General features: G+C 45.5%; 1 protein-coding gene across 1 annotated transcript in view; it reads left to right on the plus strand.

Moving 5' to 3' along the window:
• Nucleotides 1-9,604: 9,604 nt before the first annotated feature.
• PIERCE1 (piercer of microtubule wall 1) overlaps nt 9,605-24,536 on the plus strand; it is a 76,950-nt gene continuing 62,018 nt past the window's right edge. Inside the window, exon 1 of the mRNA XM_085612846.1 lies at nt 9,605-9,899. Within this exon, the coding sequence (XP_085468972.1) occupies nt 9,763-9,899 (137 nt within the window). The 5' untranslated portion in view covers nt 9,605-9,762. The remainder of the gene's footprint in view (nt 9,900-24,536) is intronic.

The raw sequence follows: 24,536 nt of genomic DNA on the forward strand, positions 1-24,536 counted from the left end.
ATTCCCATTACAGTTTGCATTGCATTGCCTGCTCAACAATCTTGTTGCTATCTCTGAATAATTGTAATACTGATCTGTTGAGAATGGGACCAGATTTACCATACCACACTAAATGTCCACCACTGTGACCCCTCATCCCCCATGGCACAAGATCACTAAATTGTACTGATAAAGGAGATAATTGTATGTTATGGTTACAAGGCCAGTGTCATATGTTGAAATCCCCCAGTGACGCAATTAAAGCCAGGAAATGCTGGAGAGGAGGGAAAGGAAAGGGGGGAATAATGGAAATTTGGGGGGAGAAACTTGGAGGAGATAACGAGAAAGACGTCCTGTTCACTCATAAGCTTGATAAAGGATCCATTTTGCCCTTTAGGAGCAGGTCCATGTACACCATAGTACCCCCTAGTAATGGTTGCTCACTGCGCTTGCTCGATACACACCATGTGGGGGCTGGTCTCACTTTTACTTCTCTCTGATTTTCTACTTGTGCCTATTTTTGGTGCTCTCTGAAAGAATGTCTATGGGTACATATGACTGGGTGGGTAACCTGGTGCTCTTGAAGGTCATCATCTACTATTTACTGTGGTTTGAAAGTTGATACAATTGATTATGTAATGAAAAATGTGCTGTAAAATTCACAATTTTGGTCAGTTGTTTTTCAAAAATTTATTGGGGGGAGAACCCCCCCAAAACCCCCCTAATAGCGGTCGGGCTCGCTCACTGCGCTCGCTCACTGCGAGCTGGACGGGGGCTGGTCTGCCAAATTTGACGGGGGCTGGTCTGCCAAATTTTGCCAGGGCTGATTTCAGTTCCCAGTCCGGCCCTGGGAGGGAGTGAAGTAGATGAGGATAAGATGTCACAATTGACCATCTCTACATATCTGTTTGTGTCTTTGCACTGGGGGTATTGAGTGATGAGTATGGACTGTCAGTCCTGATGTAAATATTACAACGCAGTTATTTTTGGCATTTTGTAGCCCTGAGGAAGTCGTAAGGGACACACTTCCGCTGGCAGAAGGCTATGAAGAAATAAAAGAGCAAAGAGAAGAACAAGTATTACAGCATTGTTTTTTTGTTTATAAGATAACTACAAACTACAGTTTTGATTGTGCTATGCGTGTGCCTTGAATTGGGTCTATTGTTGTTTCATTCATTTGATTGATAATCGGGAAGGGCGGGGTGTATCTCCCCCTCAAGAGCACCGCACGAATTGAGTGATCAGATAATAAGTGGTGTATTCTACGTACAGCGCCAGAAAACTTGTACACCCACAACAGTAGTATATAGATGAGGATAAGGACAGCGGAGGTCAGAGGTCCGATTAAGGACCACAGTATTTGCAGAGGAGGTGCAGTTTAAGGTCTTTTTTTAAGGCAAGGTAGGAGGGGTTGCAACTCCTTTGGGAGGGCATTCTAGACGATCGGCGCGTATCCAGAAAAGGAGCGAGATTGAGTGATTTCTTTTTGAGTAAGGGGGGATGAGGAGGAAAGTGTTAGTGCTCCTCATCGTTCTGGATCTGCCCACTTTTTTACGTTTGTTTGTGAGGTACAGCAGGGCATTCTGGTGTAGGGCTTTATGTGCGATGTCTACAAAATCTTGGGGGTCATTGAAAAATTGAGTAGTTGTTCATTGGTTTTCAGCAAATACCCACTGTAATATTAGAATCCTCACCCAGGAAAATATTATGCTGAGAAGAGTGAGTTGGGTGGGTAAAATAGTGAAAGCTTGTGAAGGTGACTGTATTGTTGTAAACTTCTGCACCCCCAAAGTGGTAGGTTCCATTTTAGAAGAAATATCAGTAAAAGATACATGGCCATCCGACCGTTTGGGAGAGAGAGTTATTGCAGTCCCCCTTGGTTATTTCTATAGACCAAGAATGGAGCCTCCTTATCCAAGTGGTAGATCTAACCCTAGCATTTCGACACAGATGTTACCCACCACCCGAAATAGATTTGGCCCCTTGGGAAGCTGCAGTGAGGTTGATTGACTGGAGAAAGTTGTGCAACCAATTGAAATTATTAATGTTACCCCCTTAAATAATATTCCTGGTACTAATTTAATTGGCAGTAGCAGTATGTTATATGGTTCATTAAAATGTATGTTCTGGAACATTGCAGGGGTTAAAAACAAGTTACACGAAACAGATTGGCTTAATAGCATTCAAGACTGTACATTGATTTTATTACAAGAAACTTGGCTCACTGAATGTTTTTTTATAAATGTTTTTTAAACTATTTTCACAGAAGCAACTCCTTGGAAGGCGGGGAGAGCTCGAGGAGGCCTAGCAGTATTATCTGCTGGACCTACCCCCGGATTCTAAAGAAGTTCTATACGAAATTACAGGTTTTTCAGTTCTTACTGTTTTCTGTTAATGGGAAGCTGCACGCTATTGTGGTGATTAACTTTTACAATAATATTTTTGATAAAACAAAACATGGGGTGATTGTTAAAATGGAAGAGGAGCTGGATGTTTTCCTGAAGGGGGTAAGGGGGCAGGGCCGGACTGTCTAGCGGGCGTTTTGGCATGCTGCCGAGCTGGGGGCTGATTTTGTTGATTGGGACCTGCGTGTGCTGAACGAAATTCATTTTGTTTTGTTTATTTCGAAGCACACGCAGGTCTCCATCAACGAAATTAGCCCCCACTGCAGTGACATCAGCCTCCAGCTCGGCAGCATGCCAAAACGCCCGGTAGGCAGTCCAGCCCTGTAAGGGGGGTTTACATATTGATCTGGGCAGGGGATTCCAATAGCGAGGTATGTAGTTTTTCAATAGTGGACCAATGTGGACATGGAGAGACCCATAGTGATTGTATCTCCAATTTCCCCCATCACCCCTATGGTGAGGCAATTAACCATGTTATGTACAAACATAACTTGGAAATTATGGAGCTTGTTGAGCACGGGGGCGAATATGTAAACCACTCCTATGAGGGGCTAGATCATCATCATGCACCACATCTTGGTATCAAGGAACTGTAGGCCCTGCGTGGAAAAGTGTTACATACAGGCTAGTTTATATAGTGATCATCATCCTCTGCTTCTAATGTTGACCCTGAATTTATATCATATTGAGAAGGTGTCTGTCACAATTGGAGAAATTAAAACACAAGGCGAAAATGGGATCTCTATTAAGTGGTCAGGTGTGAATCCAACAGCCTTTATGGAGAACATAGTTCTAAATAATAATCACTTTATTAATACATGCTTGGATAAGCCATCCACCAACACAGGGATAGTAAGTGCTTTCCAAAACATTGCTGCTGAAATTTCCAATAATTTGAAATTTAGGAATAAGAACATAAGGACCACCATCCTAGATGATTCAACAAGCAGTGTTCCAAATTAAATGAAGACTTAAAGGAGGCATTAAAGGTAAGACCTAGAAACGCTGACAGCATCTGTACATGCAGAAAACGTTACAAAGAAGCATTGAAATTAAGGAAATTAGAGATTAGGGAGTCCGCTTGGGATAGCCTGATCCAAGCGGCAGAGACTAAGGACTCTGCCCTTTTCTGGAAAACAATTGATCAACCATTATTTAAGGACATTACATCCACTAAAGTTGAAACAGTAGTGAGTCCAGAAGACTGGCTGTCCCATTTTGAGAACATTTTAACCCCATACATGAGAATATTGAGATAGATTAAAACTGCAATATCATATCCCTAAGTGTTGCTAAAATAGAACCCATTATCATCGAGGAGATTAAAACCGCCTTAAAGAATAGTGCCAGCGGTAAAGCCGCAGGCCCAAATGGGGCCTCAATTGATATTTTTAAGTATAATGTTGATTTCTGGTCTCCGATTTTAGTTAACTTTTTTAATGCTATAATTAATGGGATACTGCATATAACGTGGGCAGAAAGTACGATCGTCCCTATTTTTTTTTTTAAACGACAGAGGAAGCGCAAAATGCTACCAACCAATATCCCTTCTGGACTCTGCGTCTAAACTAATGGGTAGAATTATGTTGAATAGATTGGAAGGTTGGGCCGAGGAGAAAAATATTTTAACAGCAGCCCAATTTGGTTTTAAAAGGGGTATTGGCACGGTTGAGCAATGTATCAATCTTGGGATGCTAATTGGGAAATACACAATAGTTAAGGAAGGTCAGCTTCACTTATGTTTTGTTGACCTAACCAGCGCTTTTGATTTGGTGAATCATGCCAAGCTTTGGCAAACGCTGGATGGGATGGGCACCCCACACGATATAATAAGCCTTTTATCACAGCTATATGCCCACTTAACATCAAGGATACGTTACAGCTCGAACAGGGAATGTACCACACATTTTAAAGTTACCCGTGGAATTAGACAAGGCTGCGTCCTAGCGCCTCTTTTATTCTCACTATATATAAATGGTATTGACTCTTTATTACGGAATGTAAGGGCTGATGCCCCAGTTGTTGGTAAACGTATAACCCCACTTTTACTATACGCAGACGATGCAGTCCTAATCTCAAACGGCCTACAAAGTCTGATAGACAACTTTACAGACTTCATGACTGTAAAATACCTAAAAATTTACTTGAGTATAACACTAGTCATGACCTGTGGGAAAAGCAAAACTAAGAATAGAAGACATTATGTTGATGGAGTACCCATCGAACGAACATCTACTTTCTCATATCTGGGGCTTCTTTTTAATAGTAACGGATCATGGAGCGCACATATTAATTCATGCAAACTAAAATTTATAAGATCGAGTGAGGCAATTTTGAGATTTTCTCAAAAAATAGGCAGTAAGCCAGTGTGTGAATTCCTCAAGCTATACGGAAGTAAATGTATAACTGGGGCTTGTTATGGTGGAGCACTATGGGGTAGGACCGACACCACTGTATTACAAACCCATGAAAACTAATTTTTAAGGAGGGTACTAGCAGTACCAAACACAACGGCTACCCTCATTGCTCACAAGGAATTAAACGTTCCTTACATTACTGATCTGATCAGTATGGCTGCGCTCACACTGTGGTTCAGAATACAGTCCAAAGATGAGACGTATTTTACTAAAGAGATAATAAAGGATTGCCTTAATATAGGAAGATACCATGGTTAAAGTACATTTATAGCCTTTTATCAGAGTGTAATGTGGTAATCGATCCTCGCGACCCCAACAATGTTTTGAACTATACTAAAGGGGAGTTAAAAAAGAGATTATTGGAATCCAGAGAATCTGTAAGAGAGGTGGAATCAAGGAAAAAAACACTTGATAGATCTTATTGTGAAGGTCCGATTTCAGCAGGCAGGCAGTGGAGTTTTAACCTACCCAAATGCCCATGTGACGGTAAAACGCCCCAGTCCACTTTGCACTTTTTACTTTTTTGTAAATTTTATAGGGACATCAGAAAAGCAATTTTACGACCTCTTTTTATTGATAACAGATTGTTTACATTTAAATCTGCCTTTTATCATATATGTAATTTGGAAAATGTAACAACATGCAATATGGTTATCATCTTTGTTCAACTGGCTATAAAGCGAAGAAAGGCCCTTGAATATTTGGAATTGTTGAGTTATGAAACTGAATAGTTACTCATTTCGTTGAAATTGTTATGCATTCTCCAATTACTTTATCTTTTGATAGTTCTGTGATGTCAAGTTATGACAATAACTTTGTCTTGTCTGAATTTCTCTTTAAATATTTGTGTACGGAATGCCCTATTTTTAAACATGAAATTAATTTTATGAATCGTTTATTATGATGAATTGTTTTTATGTAGTATGCTTTTATGGATATATTGTATATATTCTGAATAAAGCTGATTTGATTTGATTTTAGTACCAGTGTTTGGCCATGTGTGGTGCTGGACAGACCACAGCTCTGAGCTGGAGTAATTTCCTACTGTTTTAGGTCCTTTTTTGGCTGCAGTAGCTTTAGAAGTGCAGTTTGTGCATAACAATGAACTTACTCTTTTGCGGGTGGGTGTATGTCCCTCTCTAAAGACCTCTATAAGCCTCCATAAACCCCTCTTCACTACCCCTACTGTTAGAATTTGGCCTTTCTGCAGGGTCATCCCCAAACTTTTTGCTTTTCATCCTCCTTTTTTCTGACTTTGTTTTTGTGGTTTAGGGACTCTACGCACTTTACCACTGTTGACCAGAAACTGCTGCGGAATTCCTACAGACAGAGTAAGATAAAAACTCAGCTAGATTCTGTGGAGTTCCGCGAGTGGGCAGAATTCAGCACGTCACTCTGCTCGAACTGAGTTGTAGCGCTGGGAGCTTGCTGCACTCTGTGAAATCAGTGCAAATGGCACACCACGGCGCACCAGAGGGCACGGCTTCTTTCTGCCGCTTGACTAGGTTTTATACTCAAGCTGCCGCTTTTTTAATGCGAATGGCCACGACCAGGGCACAAGTCCTAAAAAAAGAAGTGGGGGGACGCTGTCACCGGAAGTGACGTCACAACAGGAATCTCATGGGTATTCATATGCCTTTAGATGAAAGGTGGTCTGCACCCTACCTCGCGGAGGCTGCGTTTAATCCCGCTGCAGTGAATGCAGGTAGACAGACGTTCTGAATAAACTCTGATCTCGCTCCAGAGAGGCCAAAGAGTGAAGTCCAGCTTTTGGGCAGGGGGGACGGCATCCACCCGGTAAAAACCTGGTAAAATAAGTGGGGGGACGCCGTCCACCTGCGTGGTACCCCGACTCGAGCCCTGGCCACGACCTGCCACGATTGCCTGCGTTTAGAAATCTTGCTGGGAGGCATTCTAGCATCCGAAAATTGCGCTGGGGATGCAAATTCTCATCCGCACTTGACCCAAACACGAGAAAAAATTGCACCCCGCAGTGGTTGGAGTTTTGCCAGAACTCTGCATCCCAAGCAGAATACGGAGTGGGCGAATCTCCGCTGGGGGAGTGTAATTTTTCACCCTCCCCAAGTTATAAATCCCTACCCCCGTCCTCCCCCCCACCCTCCTCTGCCACACTACCTCCCTGAAACTCTTACGGTGCATAGGGGTGCACTTAGCTCAGTTTGCAGCATCCTAGACGGACGGACTCCAGGACACCGGTGGTAAATGGCCCCAACCACCCAGATTAAAGCCCAGTAGCTCCTGCTTGCCCTATGGCACCCTGGAGAGGCAATGACAATGTTGAACAACAAACATCCTGAACAAATCCAATGTGGTTTTCATGTTTGAAGCAATCGTTTAATCAGTCGTTCACAGCACTGTCGAGAGCAGCTTCCAACACCTAATGATTGGTCTAGTGCCCACGGATAGATCGTGCCAATGAACATGGAGGTAGTGCATAGCGAACTGTTGCAAAGAATATATCCTTCAATGCTCTACACGCAAAGCTGTTATTTCACCCTGGAGTCTTGCACTGGTTCTGAGGGGAGGGGAGGGGTGTTTGTCTCGCGCCTACACTGATGCACCGGGGAGGCCCACGCCCCAGAACTACAGGGCGTAGTGTGCACTTTCAGCAAGTCCCAGAAGCACGAGCCGGGTGACGTCACTGACGACTCAGGCTCCTTGGCAAGTTCTTTACCCACCACCCTCCCGCCATTGCAGGGAGAGCATCGCAGGACAGGAAGGGCGGTTTTAAAAGTGACGTCACTCACAATACCAGAGGCCTGTAAGCATGCAAGATATTTAAAACTGCATAACATGTAAATGTGTGAGGTTTGTTCCAATCCTTCGCGTGCGATTTAAAAGAACGTATTACCACGACATAATGGGGCCAAGTGAACTTTCCGTCCTTCTTCCCAAGGTCGGCACATTTGGCACTAATACACCGTGTCATGTTATCAACGGTTATTTTCAGTGCTTGCATACTAAATAGAAGGGCTATGTGAAAATTCCAGTTATTATTATGGGTTTGTTGTTTACTGCTAGGATACAGTAGATACACTGTGTGAGTTTCAGTATAGCGCATTGACACTTGCTGCTGGTAGAGATGTGCTACCTAAATACATTAAAATCTGCAGGTCGCGATTTTGGGTACCTGCAAGGCCAATACAGCCTTCCATCCTTCTGAGGTTGGTAAATTACGTAACATTAGTTTGATTAGCAGTAACCCTTGTTATGTACAGCACTTAGCATTTTTAAAAGTCCAGCATGAAGCGCTATTAGAAGTATGCTACTTAATATAAGAGAAACATGCAGTATTGTCACGTTTCTTCAAAGATTACATCACTAAACTGTTGATTCTCAGTTTTTGAAGAAACAGTAACATGGTGCTGCCCAATAACTGCCACTTTTCATCCATGCGACCACATTAGTTTCGCCCCTACTACTAATTCGACTGTCATTAGCTAGTCGTAAAGGTTTATGCAAACTACGACTAACCAGGTAAATAGCAAATATTTACATTTTAATTAAAAAGTAAAACCAAATTCTAAGGCTCTGGAATTCTTAATTAGTTCGTGTTAATGTGTAACATGTAGTGCTTGCTCTCAATTTAACTTTCGTGTACAATTATGGTGACGTGACCGGTTCCTCTGTTTGGTCCTATTTCTTTAATTTCTTTATTGTATTTTATAATAAATTAATTCATCCCTTTTAAGGGTTTTGGTTATTATTTAGCCTACGGTTCCAATGAAAAATGGAATTAAAATACAAATTAGTTATTCCATTAATTTAAACGCAGAAAGTAGTTTTGCATTAAAATAGTGTTATGTCTATGGTTTACATTTTACAACTTTCAACATTTCATACTATTCAGTTAAAAGTTGCTCGAATAAAGTGAGAACCAGTTGGATTCTGATTCTGGCAGCTATTCTTGAGCCGGAACCAGGATCCCGGCTGGCCCCAGTAAATGTTCCCGACGGTGTGAAGACTTCAGCGATCAGGGAACACATTGTTCGAGGTCTCGCACAATTGGTTCTCCTTTCCATCCAGAGCCGCTGCTTGCAGTGAGAAGAGAGCTCGTATGCTGGTATTTTTCTTCCGGCACAGCGCCAACCCGGCAGTAAATGACCCTCGCTCATTCTTTTTGTATCAGTTAGGTTTCCTACTGGAGTTGGGATTTTGACCCAGCACAGCTGAAACATTTCTCCAAATTCAACAAAATACAAAGGTACGCTGGAGTGTGACTTCACAAGTTCCCAAGAGACAAAAAGAGATGTTTGTTGTAACGTGCAACGTAGATGCCGGATCTGACCTAAAATGTAGTCTATTTGTTGTCAATTTGACAAAAAAGAATAACACTTCTCTATTACCACTTTTTCGTGTTGCAAGTATCTTTGGATGTAAAGGAAAAAAAATTAAAACACATGTAATTAAAAAAACTCATCATGACTCGCCCCCCCCCCCCTTATTTGCCGCCACCCCGTGTCCCAAAATTGCGAGTTCCCAAGTTAGATATTTGCCATTTCCACTACTGACTAAAATATTTAATATCACAAGTAACTCATTCTAGTTTGAGTGTCTGACGTGTCCTTCTTGAACTAAGTAGAATTTCCAAACGTAAGCTGTCTGTCGAAATATATTCATATATCTCATTTAAACCAGTCGTGGACTTAGAAACAGGAATATGTCGACGATGCAAGCTTTTTTGTGGCTGCTGGCGACCGCGCTGTTGCGAGTCTAATGGCTGGATCCCAGCACGTGACTGTGAAACACAAAGAGCGCCCTGCGGTGAAGTTTACCTAGGCGGAAGTGACATTGTTGCAGGATGTGGTTGCTTAGTAACCGTTGCCAGGCTTCCGTGGGCCCAACACACAGGGCTCCTGCTAGCTGCACATGGGCGCTCCCTGACCCTCATAAAGGAGGTTTAACATTTTGCACGTTCCTCTCTCTCCATACCTGGCACAATGTGCGACGCCGAGGAGCCGGGCCAGTGCACAAACCCCAGGGCCGAGCCAGCCCTGCTAAAAACAAGCGACTGCTACCGCGTTAGCGAAGACCTGCCGGAAAGGTTCAACTACCCCAGCAGCTTCAAGGGTTACAGGTGAGGACAGGGTGAGCAGGCGTCCAGGATCTCCTGGGGGGGGGGGGGGGGTAGCAGCGGTTTTTTCAGCTGTATTGGCAAATTTCAATAAAGTTACCTTATGTCCTGACTTCCAGAGAGGGTCGCCTGAGCTGAAAGGAAGACACGTTTCCGTGTGTCCCAATGAATAATTAGTTAGCAGTCTGTAGAACAAAACAATGTAGTCGATAAGGATGATATTGTGCACAACATGTGCATTTAATTTCCTTAAGTGCCACTGCTAAGTCATTAATTATTAATAATTAATAATGATCTTTATTCGGCATAAACATATAGCCATAAAAGAGACCGGTTAAAAAGAAGCATACGACAAATGTATGTATTAACTACAAACAACCCAATGTACAAAATTAGCAAAGGAGTCCATTCTGTCTTATTATCACAGTTAATTTCTTCGGTTCACTAAACTACCAGAAAACATTTATTATGTTAAAACAGGATGAATCAAACCCTGGTCAACGTTTATTAAGCGTAAGAGAACACAGACAATCCTAAAAATCACCGCCAGTTTTGTTAAGGAATACACCGCTCCCGATCCGGTTTCTGGAGGACATTGGGAGAGAAATGTTCTACTGTAAGTAAGTAAGTAATAATAGCTTTATTCGATTTATCTAAAAATCATAAAAGCATACAGATACAATTTATGCAGACAGTTAAAAAACATTTTCCATATAAACAAATTACCAAAATGGATAAAAAACATTACTCGCAAGGGTTAAAAAAAAAGTACAACAGTGATTTGAATTAATCAGTCAAGATTGACATGTGTTAGTTAACTCATAGAGTTTCTAAATTTCATCACAGACATTAAAAAGCGAGAAACAACCCAAATAACATCCACATCTTCTAAAAGCAACATTTTTAGGTATGCCGATTTACATGTTCTTATCCCCCAGCGTTTGAGAAGAGGTAAGAGGAATAATTTCCTCGGACTGGTGTACAAATTACAAAAGAACATGATGTGAATGTTACTTTGTGTGGAATGGTCATCGCATGGACATATTAATTTCAATGAGGCCCAGTCATTCTGTTTCGGGAAAGCAACCAAGCGGAAGAAATTCCCTAGGCGCAGCCTAGTTAGGAGCATGCGGGCATAGGGTGCCTTTTCAGTTCCAAGATAAAATTGTAGGCCTTCAGTAGGGGTAATTTGCTGATAGTTCAGGGTTGTGCCTTTGAGTTTCTCGGTATCCCATCTAGCGCTCTCTAGGTGTGTAAATAATAGCTTTTTGAGGGCCGGTCTAGTCAAGTATTGTAGGGTCTCTGGCTCGTTGTAAAATTCAGGGTGTCCAATGTTAGTAAACATCGCTTGTACGTGTCGCAGCCACTTCATTTTTGCAACACCGTCCAAACCCATGCAGTCTTCTATGAGATTTCTATTCAGATAGCACTCCTCTGTGGTCCAGATCTTATACCAAAGCAGACAAGGTGATATTTTTATAATGTCGCTGAGGTATTTGACGCCGGTCTCAATGTGAGTCATAAAAGTCGACGTGGTTTTGGGCACACCTAGTAAGTAACAAATGAAGATGTTCTCACAGGTTTGTAATACGGACACATTCTCAAAACCCCAGAGACCTGCGCCATATGTGGCCGTTGCTATACACTTTGCGCGGTAGACCTGTAGCATTTCTCTTTTTTTTTTTTTTTTTTTTTTTTTTTTTTTTTTTTAAAAACCTTTATTTGTGCATAGTAAAATAACAAATACGGGCCTACAACCATCCGGCCGGCCACAATACGGTTAAGCACTGAGTCAAACATTACATCCCTTGTGCATTGATGATCAAGCTTAGCTACGATTGACGAGGTATACACTGGAGAGATCTTTGACACCAGGGGAAGGAGAAGTGAAGGTTAATTTTAAGGTTTTTAAAATAATTTTTTCGAGAAAAAAGTCAGTAAAGGATAGAACCAAGGAGATTCGAGTCCGCAAGAGGGCTTCACCACACAGGAGAGCAGCAGCATCATTAAAACGACCATAGAAAATCTCAGACAGTGAGGCGGTGCAGTTAGATAACAGGATAGTCACTTGAGTAAATACGCACCCCTCCAAAGCCGCCCCCACTCAATCCACCCCACACCCGGACCCCGAATCGAAACAAGTATAGCGCAGAGACATAGAAGAAAAAGGCCCATAGAACTAAAAAACAGTGAATTACCCCCCCACCCTACACCAATGCGGAGGCTACGGCCTGCCCCCCCCCAGCATAGTGCCTGTCGCCCAATGAACCCGAAATATAGACAAGAGAGAAAGTAGGAATAGAATGAAGAAAATAAGAAAACAAAGAAGAAAGAAAGCGGGGAGGAGCCCCACGTAACCTCGGAGCGCCCGGGACCACCGGCCAGCCACGCCTCCACATACTGAAAACCCACTATACCCAAAAGCGATCGTGTGAAGATAACGTGTCACAGCAATTTAAATGAAGGCAGACAATTCGCGACGAGTGCGCACAACATATGCAAACAGTTCCAGTCCGAGTCCAGTCCAGCCGTGAAACCATGGTGATATAACTCAACCTAGCCCTGGCCCGATCGCGGGCTTAAGATTAGACCAGCCCCCACATGAAGGCCCCGCATCCCGTGCAGACAAAGACAATATGGCCGCTGGGGAGAAGATGGAGAAGTAGAGTCACAAAATGGCCGCCGATCGGCTATTGAGGTCCCCTTGTGCACCATATAAAATCCAGACCTGGCCTGTAAAGTACACGAGTTCCACATAAAAGAAGCCGTAGGCCACCGTGAACGATTCCTCGAGGACGTCAGGTGTCGCTCAGCTGGATACTCTTGCGGGCGCGGTGGGGCAGGCAACAACAAGGCAGGCCGCGATGAACGGGGAAACAAAGTATCCGCAATTGAGCAGGAGAGCGATTGATCCTGGATGCCGGGAAAGCCAGTTGCAGACACCAGCGTAGCACGGTTATACACAGTCATTGCGGCCCCGCAAGAGGACAGAAGCACCGGCCGACCCATGTCTTGTTGATAACAAACGGGGCGCTCACGACCCGCAGCCGACAGTATGGAGTCGAACCGCTCACTCAGTGTTTGCAAGCCAGCACACAATTGCAGACGAAAGTCCCGCAGGGCAGCCAGAACGGAGCCGCATGTCAGCGGAAGCTGCGCCCCCACATCGGCAGCAATCCGGGACGGCACTGTGGAGCTAGAGTCTGGTAGAGGGAGGGCGAGGCGGGTAGCGGGCGAGACCGGAGCATCCCCCCCCAGCAGCAGGCAGGCAATCAACGCCATGTTTTACCGCTGAACGGTGCAGTGGCCAGGGGGGGGTCGTTACAAGGAGGCAATTCCCATCAGGTCTGCGCCGCAACAGGAGCCAACAGTCGCTTCCCCTCCCTCGGGCTCTCTGTGCCGCCAACTAGGCGATAGAAGAAGGGGGTCTGCAGCCTCCCACAGCGCAGTCCACAGAGCGGGCCAGAAGACCCGCCACACCGGGGCCTACCCTATAGCTCCAGCCCGTCAGGTGCAGGGTGCAGGAGGTGTCCGGGCTTCTCTCCCCCGGCTCATCTGGCGACAGTCCGTGGTGTGAGGCGGGATCGGGACCGCGGGGCTCAGGTTTGCGCCAGCGGGTCCGGTGAATGCGGAGCTTCCAGGGGGCCGGCCAAGGCCACAATAGAGCAGGGGTCCAGTGCGAAGAACAAAGGCACCAAGAACTCCGGCATCCGGGCGGGCTAAGACTCCGGGAAAGCGGCGGCGCGGTCAGCGCATCGTCGCACACGGTGCACCTCGAAAATCGGCGAGGATAGGAATCAGGATGATAGTCCGAGGCCAAGGGCCGACGGAGCCGGGCGCTCAAGCGTCTGCTCCGGTCGCCATCCTGGCTCCTCCCCCCCTGTAGCATTTCTTGAATGGGTTTACCCCCAATTTTAGCTGCAAAGGTTCTTAAAGCACCTATGGCACGGCTAAAGGCGAGTTTCCTAGCTGACACTGCGTGTTTCCATCTTCCCCACCTGTCAAACACAATGCCCAAATAGCAAAAGGTGTCTGTAATAGCAATCTTTTGCTGATCTAAGTATATTGAGCATGATGGTCTATTGTTCTTTTGAGAGCAGGGCATGGAGAAAGTTTTGGAAATATTCACCTTTAAATTTCTTTTATGCATGTAGGATGAAAATTCATTTACTGCTCTCTGCAAACCTATTTTTGTCCTAGACATGATTGCCGCGTCGTCAGCATATAAAAGGATGGGTACAGGGCTACCCTTAACAGCCGGATAATCGCTTGCCAATGTTATTAAGCTTTCCGCGATATAATTTATGTAAAATGAGAAGAGCAAGGGTGCAAGTATGCATCCTTGCCTCACCCCTCTGTTTATAGCAAATTTTTGTGAGCATTGCCCCTGGGTCCCAAATCTTACTCTGGCCCCCGCTTCTCTATATAATTCTTTAATAAATATAAGGATAGCTGTGTCCACCCCGATATCTTCCAGTGTCGACCAGAGCATCGCATGATCCACACAATCAAATGCGGAGCTGAGGTCGACAAAGGTGACAAATAGATCCCCTTTTTTGGCCTGTGTATATTTGGAGACTAATAGGGACAAATTTAAAGATTGCTCCAATGTCCCTAGTCTCTTTCGAAACCCATATTGGAACTCCGAGATAACCTTCTTCTCTTTTTCCCAGTATTGTATCCTCTTGAGGACGATCCTGCCAGCGACTTTCATGAGACCGTCCAATAACGATATAGGACGGTAACAAGCAGGGTCGTCCCTATTTCCTTTTTTAAAAATGGGGACTACAATTGCATCCGACCAGGTGGTGATAAAACCGCATTTATTTCCCATGTTAAGTACGTTGGTTAACAAGGGAACCCAGAAGTCCGGTTCTGATTTATAGAGGTCCACTGGGGTGTGGTCAGGGCCGGGAGCTTTGCCTAAGGGACTTTCTCTAAGGGCATCTTCCACTTCTAGTGTGGTGAATACCAGTTCAATAGGGTAGGGAGGTGCTGGGGAAACAGTAAGATTGCTATCCTGAGTAATGCCATCTGGTGGTAAATTCACATTGCCTGGGTTCGAGGCATTACCCTGTATGTTGCTGGAATAGAGGTTACCAAAATGTTCTGCCCAGAGCTCAGCCGTTATGGCCACTTCTACAGAGAGTTATCTCTGTCTTTTAAGTTATAAACAGACCTTATAACTTTCCAAAAGGCATTACTGTCCTTATTCCCAGCAGCTTCCCCCAGGGCTTCCCAGGCCTCTTGCTTCAATTTCGCCCTCCGCTGTTTAATTGCCAGCTTATAATCATGTCTCGCTCGACGAATTTGAACTCTATCTTTAGGGTCGGCAGACAAAGCTTTCTTTAAGGTTTTCAATGTTGATGTACATCTAGAGTCAAACCAGCCCCGAGTATGCCTCCCCTGGTCTTTGGAGTTCCTAGTCAGTGCATTTTTTATGTGGCACTGAATATTGGAAAAAGCTACCATGATGCTCTTTGGATCAGTATCTTCCTCTAAGCAGGCAAGTATATCCGTGGAGCAGGAGGATAAAAAGTTTTGAAAAAAAGATGTTGCATTTATTTTCTCCCATTTAATTACATACCCGTTGGTCTTAGATAGGGTAACCTCAAATGGATATAAAGCCCTACTAGGTTCCTTTACTTTGCCCTCCATGAGATTTACCCCGAAGATAATAGGGTAATGATCGCTCGTGGGGTCATCACCCGTTTCCCAGAATGTTATAAAATCAGGATAGGTGGGTGATATCAAGGCGAAATCAATTGTAGATTTACAACCTCTTCCATGGTACGTTGGGGCAAAGGGAACCGGGGGCGAGCATACCTGGTTAATAAAGGTGAGGTCAAAGGTAAATATAACATTGTTAAGGAGAGACCCCATATTGGTGTGGGAAAAGTGCAGGGGCCCGTCCTCCCCGGGATCTGCAAGGCCGCACAAACCTAACTCAGAAGACGGACAGACGGGGCAATTGAAGTCACCCACCCACAGCACTATGAGATCCCCCAAGGCTTGATCTCTCAACTTGTGAATGTGATGGATCATAACGTTCAAAGTTGGTTCCACCTCACCAATTAGTAAATTATTGTAAAAATTCACAAGAATCACCTTTTGCGAAGTGCCCCATTTAAATGATATAATTTGGAAGTACTGATTAGATTGAAAATCGTAAACTTTTACGTCCCCTACATTGGATATATATGTACACAAACCCCCCTTGTTGCGACCCTTGGCTGATGGCGCCGCTGGGGTATGCAAGGTTCGATAGCCCAACATATGCGCTTCCTCTATAAGCCAAGTTTCTTGTAGGCATAGGATGCCATACTTCTGCACAATCTCCAACCAAGGCTTGTGGGTGATCTTACTATCGAGGCCTGCGACATTCCAAGAAAGGAGAGAATGCATTGAATTACTAATTTCCTGTGGATGACGGCCCGCGTTCCCAGTAATGCCTATCCGAGCTTGCAGATGTACAGAGTCTGCCGGTAGTTTGCCCTGTGGTACAAGAGGGCGCTGTACAGGGGGGTTTAGATCTATCCCAATATGAGTTGGGACTAGGGGTGTGGACATTGATTTTTCTCTCGGAGCGGTTTCCATTAGGGGATTTTTAGGGTTGGTAGGGATCATAGCAGCACTAATTCCCAGTCAATCCACCTGATCCAGACATTCGAACCTGTTCATGGTGGATGCTCCTTCCCACCAGTTATTAAAAGGTTGCCAACCGTCCCCATGTCCTTTCCGTCTGCGATTATGGACTATTGACCAGGCCCCAGGTAACTCAACCGTCTGTTTTGGGGGATAGAAAAAGGTAAGGGGTCTGGTGACAATAAATTGGGTAGTGTCCTGTAAATCCCAGGTAGTGATATACTGGGCTGTATGAGGGTCTGCAAATGAGACCACTATGCAGTCACCTGGGATAGATTTATGGGTACGCCCCACCCAAGGCACTCTCCTGACCATTAGAACCCTCGTCCTGACGGTGTTGGGGAGCTGCCTGTTGGTATTAAGCCAGTGGATCACCTTATTCTTTAGGGACCATTGGGTCTCCCTAGAAGGTGGGTCAAGTGGTGGTACACCAGCCAGTATAACGACGTAAGGCCCGGCATCAGGAGGAAGATCAATGTAACCCCCACGAAAATTCTGGCGGCCATGGTACTGATTAGTTATGCACGCAGTAGGGGGAACATTAGTCTTATTGGGCTTATATACGGCCTTAGGGATAGGGTTGGATAAGGGCTGATTCTCAGAGCCTGTTACCACTGATATTGGGGTTTTTGGTAATGGGGGAAAGGGAACAGTTGGCTTAAAACAGGGTTTGGATATTGTGATTGGCTTTGGTAGGGGTGGGGACAAGGCCGAAGCTGGAATTTCAGGAGCAAGGGAACTAGCATTAGCATTAGTTTCTGGTACCGGGTGAATGGCATCGTCATTCTCCTGAGAAGTACTCTCAGCAATATGAGGATAAATTGCTTCCAGTTGTTTTAGGCTAAGAGTGGCCAGGGAGACTAAGGTCTTGTCCATCTCGAGGAGATTGTTCTCTATACGAGAAAGCCTAAGTTCCGGAGGTGACAGTAGTTGTTTTAATGTACCCCAGACTATCTTAAAGTCTTCGTCGTCACCCCCCTTGTCTCTGTCCCTCCCTAACTCACTTTGCCCTCCCTGAATAGGATTCTCACCATATGTGGGAAAAGGCCCTTGGATAGGGTCAAGGACTGCGTTAAGGTTGCTATGTTCGCTATCCACCCCTGTTAATTGATTAACCAAATTTGGGGCTTGTGTGATCCCCCCAGTGGTGGGTAGTGTACGCCTATTATTAAAAAACTGTGACCTTGCAATTTTTTGTTTTTTGCGGGCATAGGCAGATCTTGCATTATTTTTCTTTTTAAGAGTTAAACCAATTTTGTTTTTGTTTTGTGCTGCTGGGGGAGAGGGGTCAGGGTGGTGAGGACTATCCGCCAAAACCATGACGGTTCCAGGTCCAATGGGAGTAACTCCCTCGAGAGTTTTTGAGAGGCCAGTTGTTGATGTTGTAGATATTGCGTCCAATGGAAGGGAAGATGGTGGGGAAGCATGATGAACATCTGCCAAAATTATCAATGGGGAAGGACAAGAAGCATGTTGTGGAGATGCAGCAAACGCTATTTTCCCTAGGGAAGATTTTTTAGAGTTAGCAAAAGTCTGGGAAAGCCTACGTGCCGCATCAAGCTCGTCTGACACCCTCTTTTGCATTTTGGTGATTTCAGCATCAATTGCTAAGTTGGTCTTAACAAGGAACTCATCTAGTGTCCCGGTGGGCTTGCTCAGCCCCATTGCAGTTTTACTGCGACTGCCCCGTGTGCTCATAATATGTCAATTACAATGCCCACAATGTACTTACTGATGAAGAAGGGACGAAACAATAAGCGGGAACCAAAAAAGGGGGGGTGGGCCAGGCCAGTCCTCTATGTCCTCGAACGGCCCGCTCTTTGTCCGGTCTTCGTCCCGGACTGCGCCCCGCACGCGTCCCGCGATACGCGTTACAGGGATTGCCTTTATGCTGTGGTTTGTAAATAGGGGCGTGGCACTGGGAGGGGGCGCGACTCGCACGGGAAGAGGACCAGCTGGAGCTGTTGTGTGCTGGTCCTCGCAGTCCCGGGGCCAGTGCCTCTCCCTCCTCTGCGGCTGCGGGATGTCCTGGGGCTTCCTAGCCGGACAGCGGTGCTAATTAGCCTCGAGAGGCTGCTCCTGTGCTTGAAGACTGCTCCGGTCGTGCTCGGAATGAGCTGAGGCTCTTGGCGAGTGTCCGTAGAAAGAGGTAGAGAGCGAGTAGGGAGCGGGAGAAAGGAAACGTCAGGAAGAACGGCAGACTCCGGCCGCTCGTGGTAATTCTCTCACCCGATTTACCTCGCAGCGTCTCTCACCGAGGATGCGGGCCGGGAATGAGAGCGAAAGCTTGTGCTGCAGTATGTCACCCCCGTTGTCCCCACCGCAGCTCACCTCGGTCCGCTATGTGGGGTGGATGCCTCGGATGTCAGGGCCCCTGAGGCAGCGAGTTGCAGCACGTTATGGCAGCAAGCGGTGGATGGCACCTGTCAGCGGCAGCAGCGGTTGACGGGGTGAGCTATGGATCCCCCGCGGCAGCTTTCGCCTCCAGAGCACGGCGCAAAGGTAGGACAAGCGTTTATTCTCCGCATTGATTTTCTCCAAAAGGTAGGAAAAATGTTCATTCCCCGCATTGAGTTTCTCCAACCACTCTTGGTGAGAAGCCTAGAGCTCCCAGAGGCAATGATGTCCAATCCTCGTGCCACTGCCGTCAGCATCCGTGCAAACCAACAAAAGCCAGAAGTAGCATGGCCCTAGGGCAGGGAGAATCTTGTCTTGCGTTAACACCCGCGCCAGTACCAGAGTTTTCTGTTCCTACTATTCTGGCCTGTCCTGTGGTGCTAATGGCGCTATTGACTCCTCGTACTGGTCCCTGGTACTTTCTCAGGCCAGGAGCGGAAGAGGAGAAAAAAAAAAAAGGGAGTGGGCCTGCAGATAGGGAAAAATATAAATCCCTTCCCTCTTTGAAGAATTTTAAGGAACCGCCGGTTGCCGGTTGTCTGCCCGCCTGCTGGAGTGTCAAAAAGAAAAGACCCCGGCTTCTGAGGCTCCGCAGCTCCAGAGCTTCGGCGCTGATGGCACTGCTAAGTCATTCTACGACCTGCTGTCCATGGAAAACAATAGTCCCATTTTCTAGATTGTGGAACGTCTTGTATTTTTGGGGTTTCAAAATCTGCTCGCCCTAGGTGAGGACAATGTAGGGTAAAGAGATGGGGCAATTTCCTCGGAGAATATTTGTATGAAGTAGTGACATGTTGCACTGTTGACACACTATGTGACCTTGTGCATCACAGGGCCTCATTTATTGGAAATGAAGGTGTATGATGGTGGTGATTGCTACAGGATGGCTCAGTGATTTGGGTACTCTCTTCTGGCATCTCCTCTGACCTGATCATTATGAGTTTGAATCCGGGTGGAACCAACTCAGCTTTCCATCCTTCTAAGGGCGATACATTGGATAACTGAGACACTTGTTATCCGAAGTATATCGAAACGGCAACACTTGCCATATTTACACATTATAAACGTGTTATTACGTAGATTTTGTCCTACGTGTTGTCTTGTCCACATTTCAGTGTCGCCTCGTCCTAACTGGCAGATCACCCATCCAAACTGCAGATCTTATGTGCCAAGTCTTTTTGTTATCAAAAGTGTTCCAGTTCATAAAGGTATGGCCTCATAGGTTCATTGGCAGTTTCAACACTTTAAGGGCAAAACTGACTATGTTGCAGTATTGTCAGGTGTTGCTCTAGGGAGGGAGGAATGTTAAACACAGTGCTTTAAATGGAAATATAATCGTGCAGGTACTCACTCTTTAGAGTACCTGTTTTTTCCTGAGAAGTGCCTGCACTCTCATATTGAATGTACTGACAGGTACTCTCCCTTCCAAATGATAGAAGTGCAGGTACTCGGTACCGGACAGTACCTGTCGAAATAAAGCGCTGGTTAAGCATTTGTATTCTGACGTTTCAGCACTCCACACATGAGTAGCTCATCCCAGGTAGGATTTTGTCTTTGATTTTGTAGTGAGATAAACATGACTACAAGCCCCAGAATGCAAAGCGAAAGCACCTGGAAGAGCCACTCTCAAGTGGAATCAAGGGCTCCGTACCCCATGAAAGAACTGAAATTCTAATTTTCATTAAGCGTAAACCATGGGTTAAATGATCTCGCGCAATGTGGACTTTATTGTCTACAAATTGTATAAATTAAGAGTGGTATCGAGTAGTGTCTTCAATTGAAGTGCAAAGTCTGGTAGTCTTTTCAATGTGGTCCAGATTACCTGACATTCAGTCTCTTTCTGTCTGAACATTTGTGCCAAGTTCTACACATGGCTATATTTTTCCATAAACTAATTGAGCCTTTCCATTTGGTCCTCCTAATGTTTGTTATTTTCTCTTGCACATTCATTTTCGTGCAGCTTTTGTAAATATTTGCACACGGCTGGTGACACTAACACATCAGGGTGGCTTGATGGCAGGAATTTATTAACTGTCTATGATAAAATGGTAAAACCAGTTGCATTCTGTCCTCAGAGGAGAGGAGACGGGGGTGAAGGGGGGAGTGTAGTCAAAGGAGGTCAGAGATTCAGCATGATAGAACTGAAAAGTGCAACCACCAAACCAGCTGTTGTATTGTTCTCAGATTTTTGATGGACAATCTTTGATGTGGAAGTGTCTGAGAAGGCTTAACGGTAGACCCAAATGTATTGTTCTGGCTGAACATGTGCCCTGAGGACTGTGACCATTTGAGTTAAGGGTGAATAAGGCAACTCTTCCAGCACAATCACTTAATAATAAAAGCCAACTTTCCATGAGGCTTGAAGGTTCCTCAGATAAGGAAAGGTTTAGTGCAGGCCCCAAAAGCCTAATTCGAAGAAAACAAGAACTCAGTAGAATCTGCGCAGGTTTTGCGGGAGGCTTACAAGACAGTCATAAAAGGGGAAGGACTTTCCCTCATGGTAGGATATAAAAGGGACAAGAGGGTGGCCATGGAGGAGTTGGAGTGAGACATATTGAACCTAGAGAATCAACTGACCGGAAACCACACTGAAGAGCTGCTTCAGGCACTACAGCTCAAGAGACAGGAATATAGAGAATTAGCCCTGGAGGCCGCCAGAGCCAAACTGTCGGCAACAAGAGTTAGAATTTATGAGTATGGCGATAAAGCAGGGAAATTGCTGGCCTGGCTCGAATGGCGTAAAAGGGCAAATAGGTGGGTGCATAAAATTACCCCAGTTCGGGAGTTGCACTTAGCGACCCTCAAGAGATAGCGGAGTCATCAGCGCACTGCTATGCCACGGTATATACAGAAATACCTACCGCCACAGCGGAAGCCTCAAAAGCCATCTTGGCAGACCTGTCCCTACCAGTACTCAAGAAAAAAATGATGACAAAGCTGTTCCTAGGGGAAGGACGCACCATGTAAGGGGAGAACTGTTATGGATATTGGAGCCCTCACACAGCCATCAGGATATTGTGAATCACATACCCTTCAGGATGTAATGTAACATCATCGGGCTGCTCCTACGTCGAGTCGGCTGGTGCAATACCCGACGGGCTCTGGTTTAGAGAGCACTCTTATGGAGATCTTTAATATCCAAGATAGCCGATAGTTCAAATTGAAGGGTGAGGCTCGATGAAAGTGTAGATGAATGTATAAAATAGGGGAGGGAGTACGATCTCAACAATTTTATTATGATGTCTCCTCACCTAATTAAAATATGAGGTAAAAGTGTTAGTGACTCAGATTAATGTTCTGGGTTGCCTACACTGCCTCGTTATGGTCAACATGTTTCTCACTATAACTGAGATGTACTCAAGTGATTCATCAGGACCTTAAAATTCTATATACAAATACATGTACCGATTGGGTAGTTTTGATAGACAATAAGCATTTCATATATATAGCTGGTATTATTACCTGTGACTCGGTCTACCCTATTAACTCCATAGGATAAACCACAGCAGTTCCTGGTAGGCTGCGCAAGGAGTTCCTTGCGTATGACACGCCGAGTCCGTGTCGCCCGTAGACCTACCCCGCACTACCAGTACTCACCCACTAAGCCACCTCCGGCATGGAGAGATATCACAGTTAAAGAAGTAACCTCGGCCAATTGCAGTCTGCAGTCCGGGAAGGCTCTGGTACCAAACTGCCTCCCGATCAAACTATACAAAGCCGTGGCCCCCCAAAGTGGTGCCATATTTGCTTCAAATGTTTTCAGAGTGTAAGGGTTGTGGAGCTGCCTGAGGATCAACGTTTGGTTTCGACAGTGGTTATCCATAAACCTGGTAAACTGGCAGATCATAGCGCCTCATAAACGCCCTATCTCACTCCTTAGCGAAGAAATCAAAATATTGGCCAAGCTTCTTGCCACCAGACTTGTACATCACGTCTCTTACCTGATACACCTGGATCAACCAGGTTTCATGCTGGAGGGAGAAACACAAAACTCAATCTGCGCCGCATCCATGCGATAATGGGCAGGAAAGATACCATACGAGAAGACGCAGTAGTGATGTTGCTGGATGTGCGCATGGCATTCGCTACTGTGGAATGGCTATACTTGTTCGCAGTCCTGGAGAAAATGGGTTTTGTCCCCATGTTCCAGGCATGGATTAGGCTTCTCTACACAGGGCCCACGGTGCAGGTTGTAGTGAATAGGCGTGTCTCAGCCGCGTTTCAGTTGCGGAGAGGGACTCATCAGGGTTGTCCCCTGTCGCCACTCTTATTTGCATTGGTTCTCGAACCACTGGTGGTGTGGATCAGGGGAGACCAGCTGATCAGAGGTCTTAATTGGACAGAAGAATAGGAAGATCGTATTTCACTCTATGCCGATTACGTCCTGCTAGATCTGGCCTCCACTCGACACTCAATAGCCAGAATCATGATTATCCTAGCAAACCTGGGAGAGCAATCAGGATACTCCATCAACTGGTCAAAATCCACAATTTATGTATTAAGTGGCCCAGCCTGGGTCCTACCGACAGGCTGCGAGGCGACGGTGGTATATTCGGGACAGCTGTCCCAGATCTGTTCTATACCCAAAACATACAGGCCCCAGTGACTTGTCTCTGCAGTGATATTTAGCTGTGGAGGAAACTGCAGTTATCATTGTTGGGACGCGCAGCGCTCCTCAAAATGATGACATTGCCTCGTTTTTATATGCTCTACAAAATACCCCGTTCGTAATCCCCTAACCTTTTTTCAGGCTGTTGAGTGTGAGGGACATGATCTATTATGGGATGGGAAGCCCAGAGAATAGCCGTGCAGAAGTTAATACTGGGGTGGTTTGATGGGGGCATTGCACTGCCACATATTGAAAGATATTACTGGGCGGCCCAGCTGGCAGTGATTTATCAATGGGTGCATCGTCCTCATGACAAAGCGGCCTACAGAATGGACAGGTTTCTGATGGGCAAGGGAGGGTACATGAGAGCCTTGTATACCAAACCGGGAGGGAAAGAACTAACAACACCCACTACACATACAATCACCCACCTGGCACAAGGTAACCCAAAGGTTAGGTGGCACGGCATTTCAACTCAAAACACTCCACTCTGGGACAGTGAGATGCTAGGCAGGCTTCACACATGTAAAGGATTCAACAAATGGGACCTTATTGGTATCTCGACAGTGGGAGATTTATATGGAGAAGGGGGAGGTGGTTCACTTTGCGCATTTACAGTCGAAGTTTACACTGGCCCCTACTGAAACCTTCAGGTACTTTCAAGTCAGACACGCCTTATTGGCAGTCTTCCCCAGGGAAGTAGACTCCCTGAAGCCTCACCGCTAGAGGACAGGCTTCTTACAAACTTTATGAAATGTAAGGCAATCTCCCTGACTTATCAAAAATTAATACATAACTCCTCTGATCCCTTGCAAAAACTCCGGGGCCACTGGCACTGTGATTTAGGTGTGCTGGAGGAAGAGGACTAGCAGGAGGCCCTCGGCTCCCCTAGGGAAGTAGCCATATCCATTAAATTATGGCTCATTCACCTTAAAATACTACACAGAGCCTACCTCCCCACAGCTACACTGGTCAAAATGGGTAGCCAG

The sequence above is a fragment of the Triturus cristatus genome, chromosome 1_2 (assembly GCF_964204655.1).
Source record: "Triturus cristatus chromosome 1_2, aTriCri1.1, whole genome shotgun sequence".
Lineage (NCBI taxonomy): Eukaryota > Metazoa > Chordata > Amphibia > Caudata > Salamandridae > Triturus > Triturus cristatus.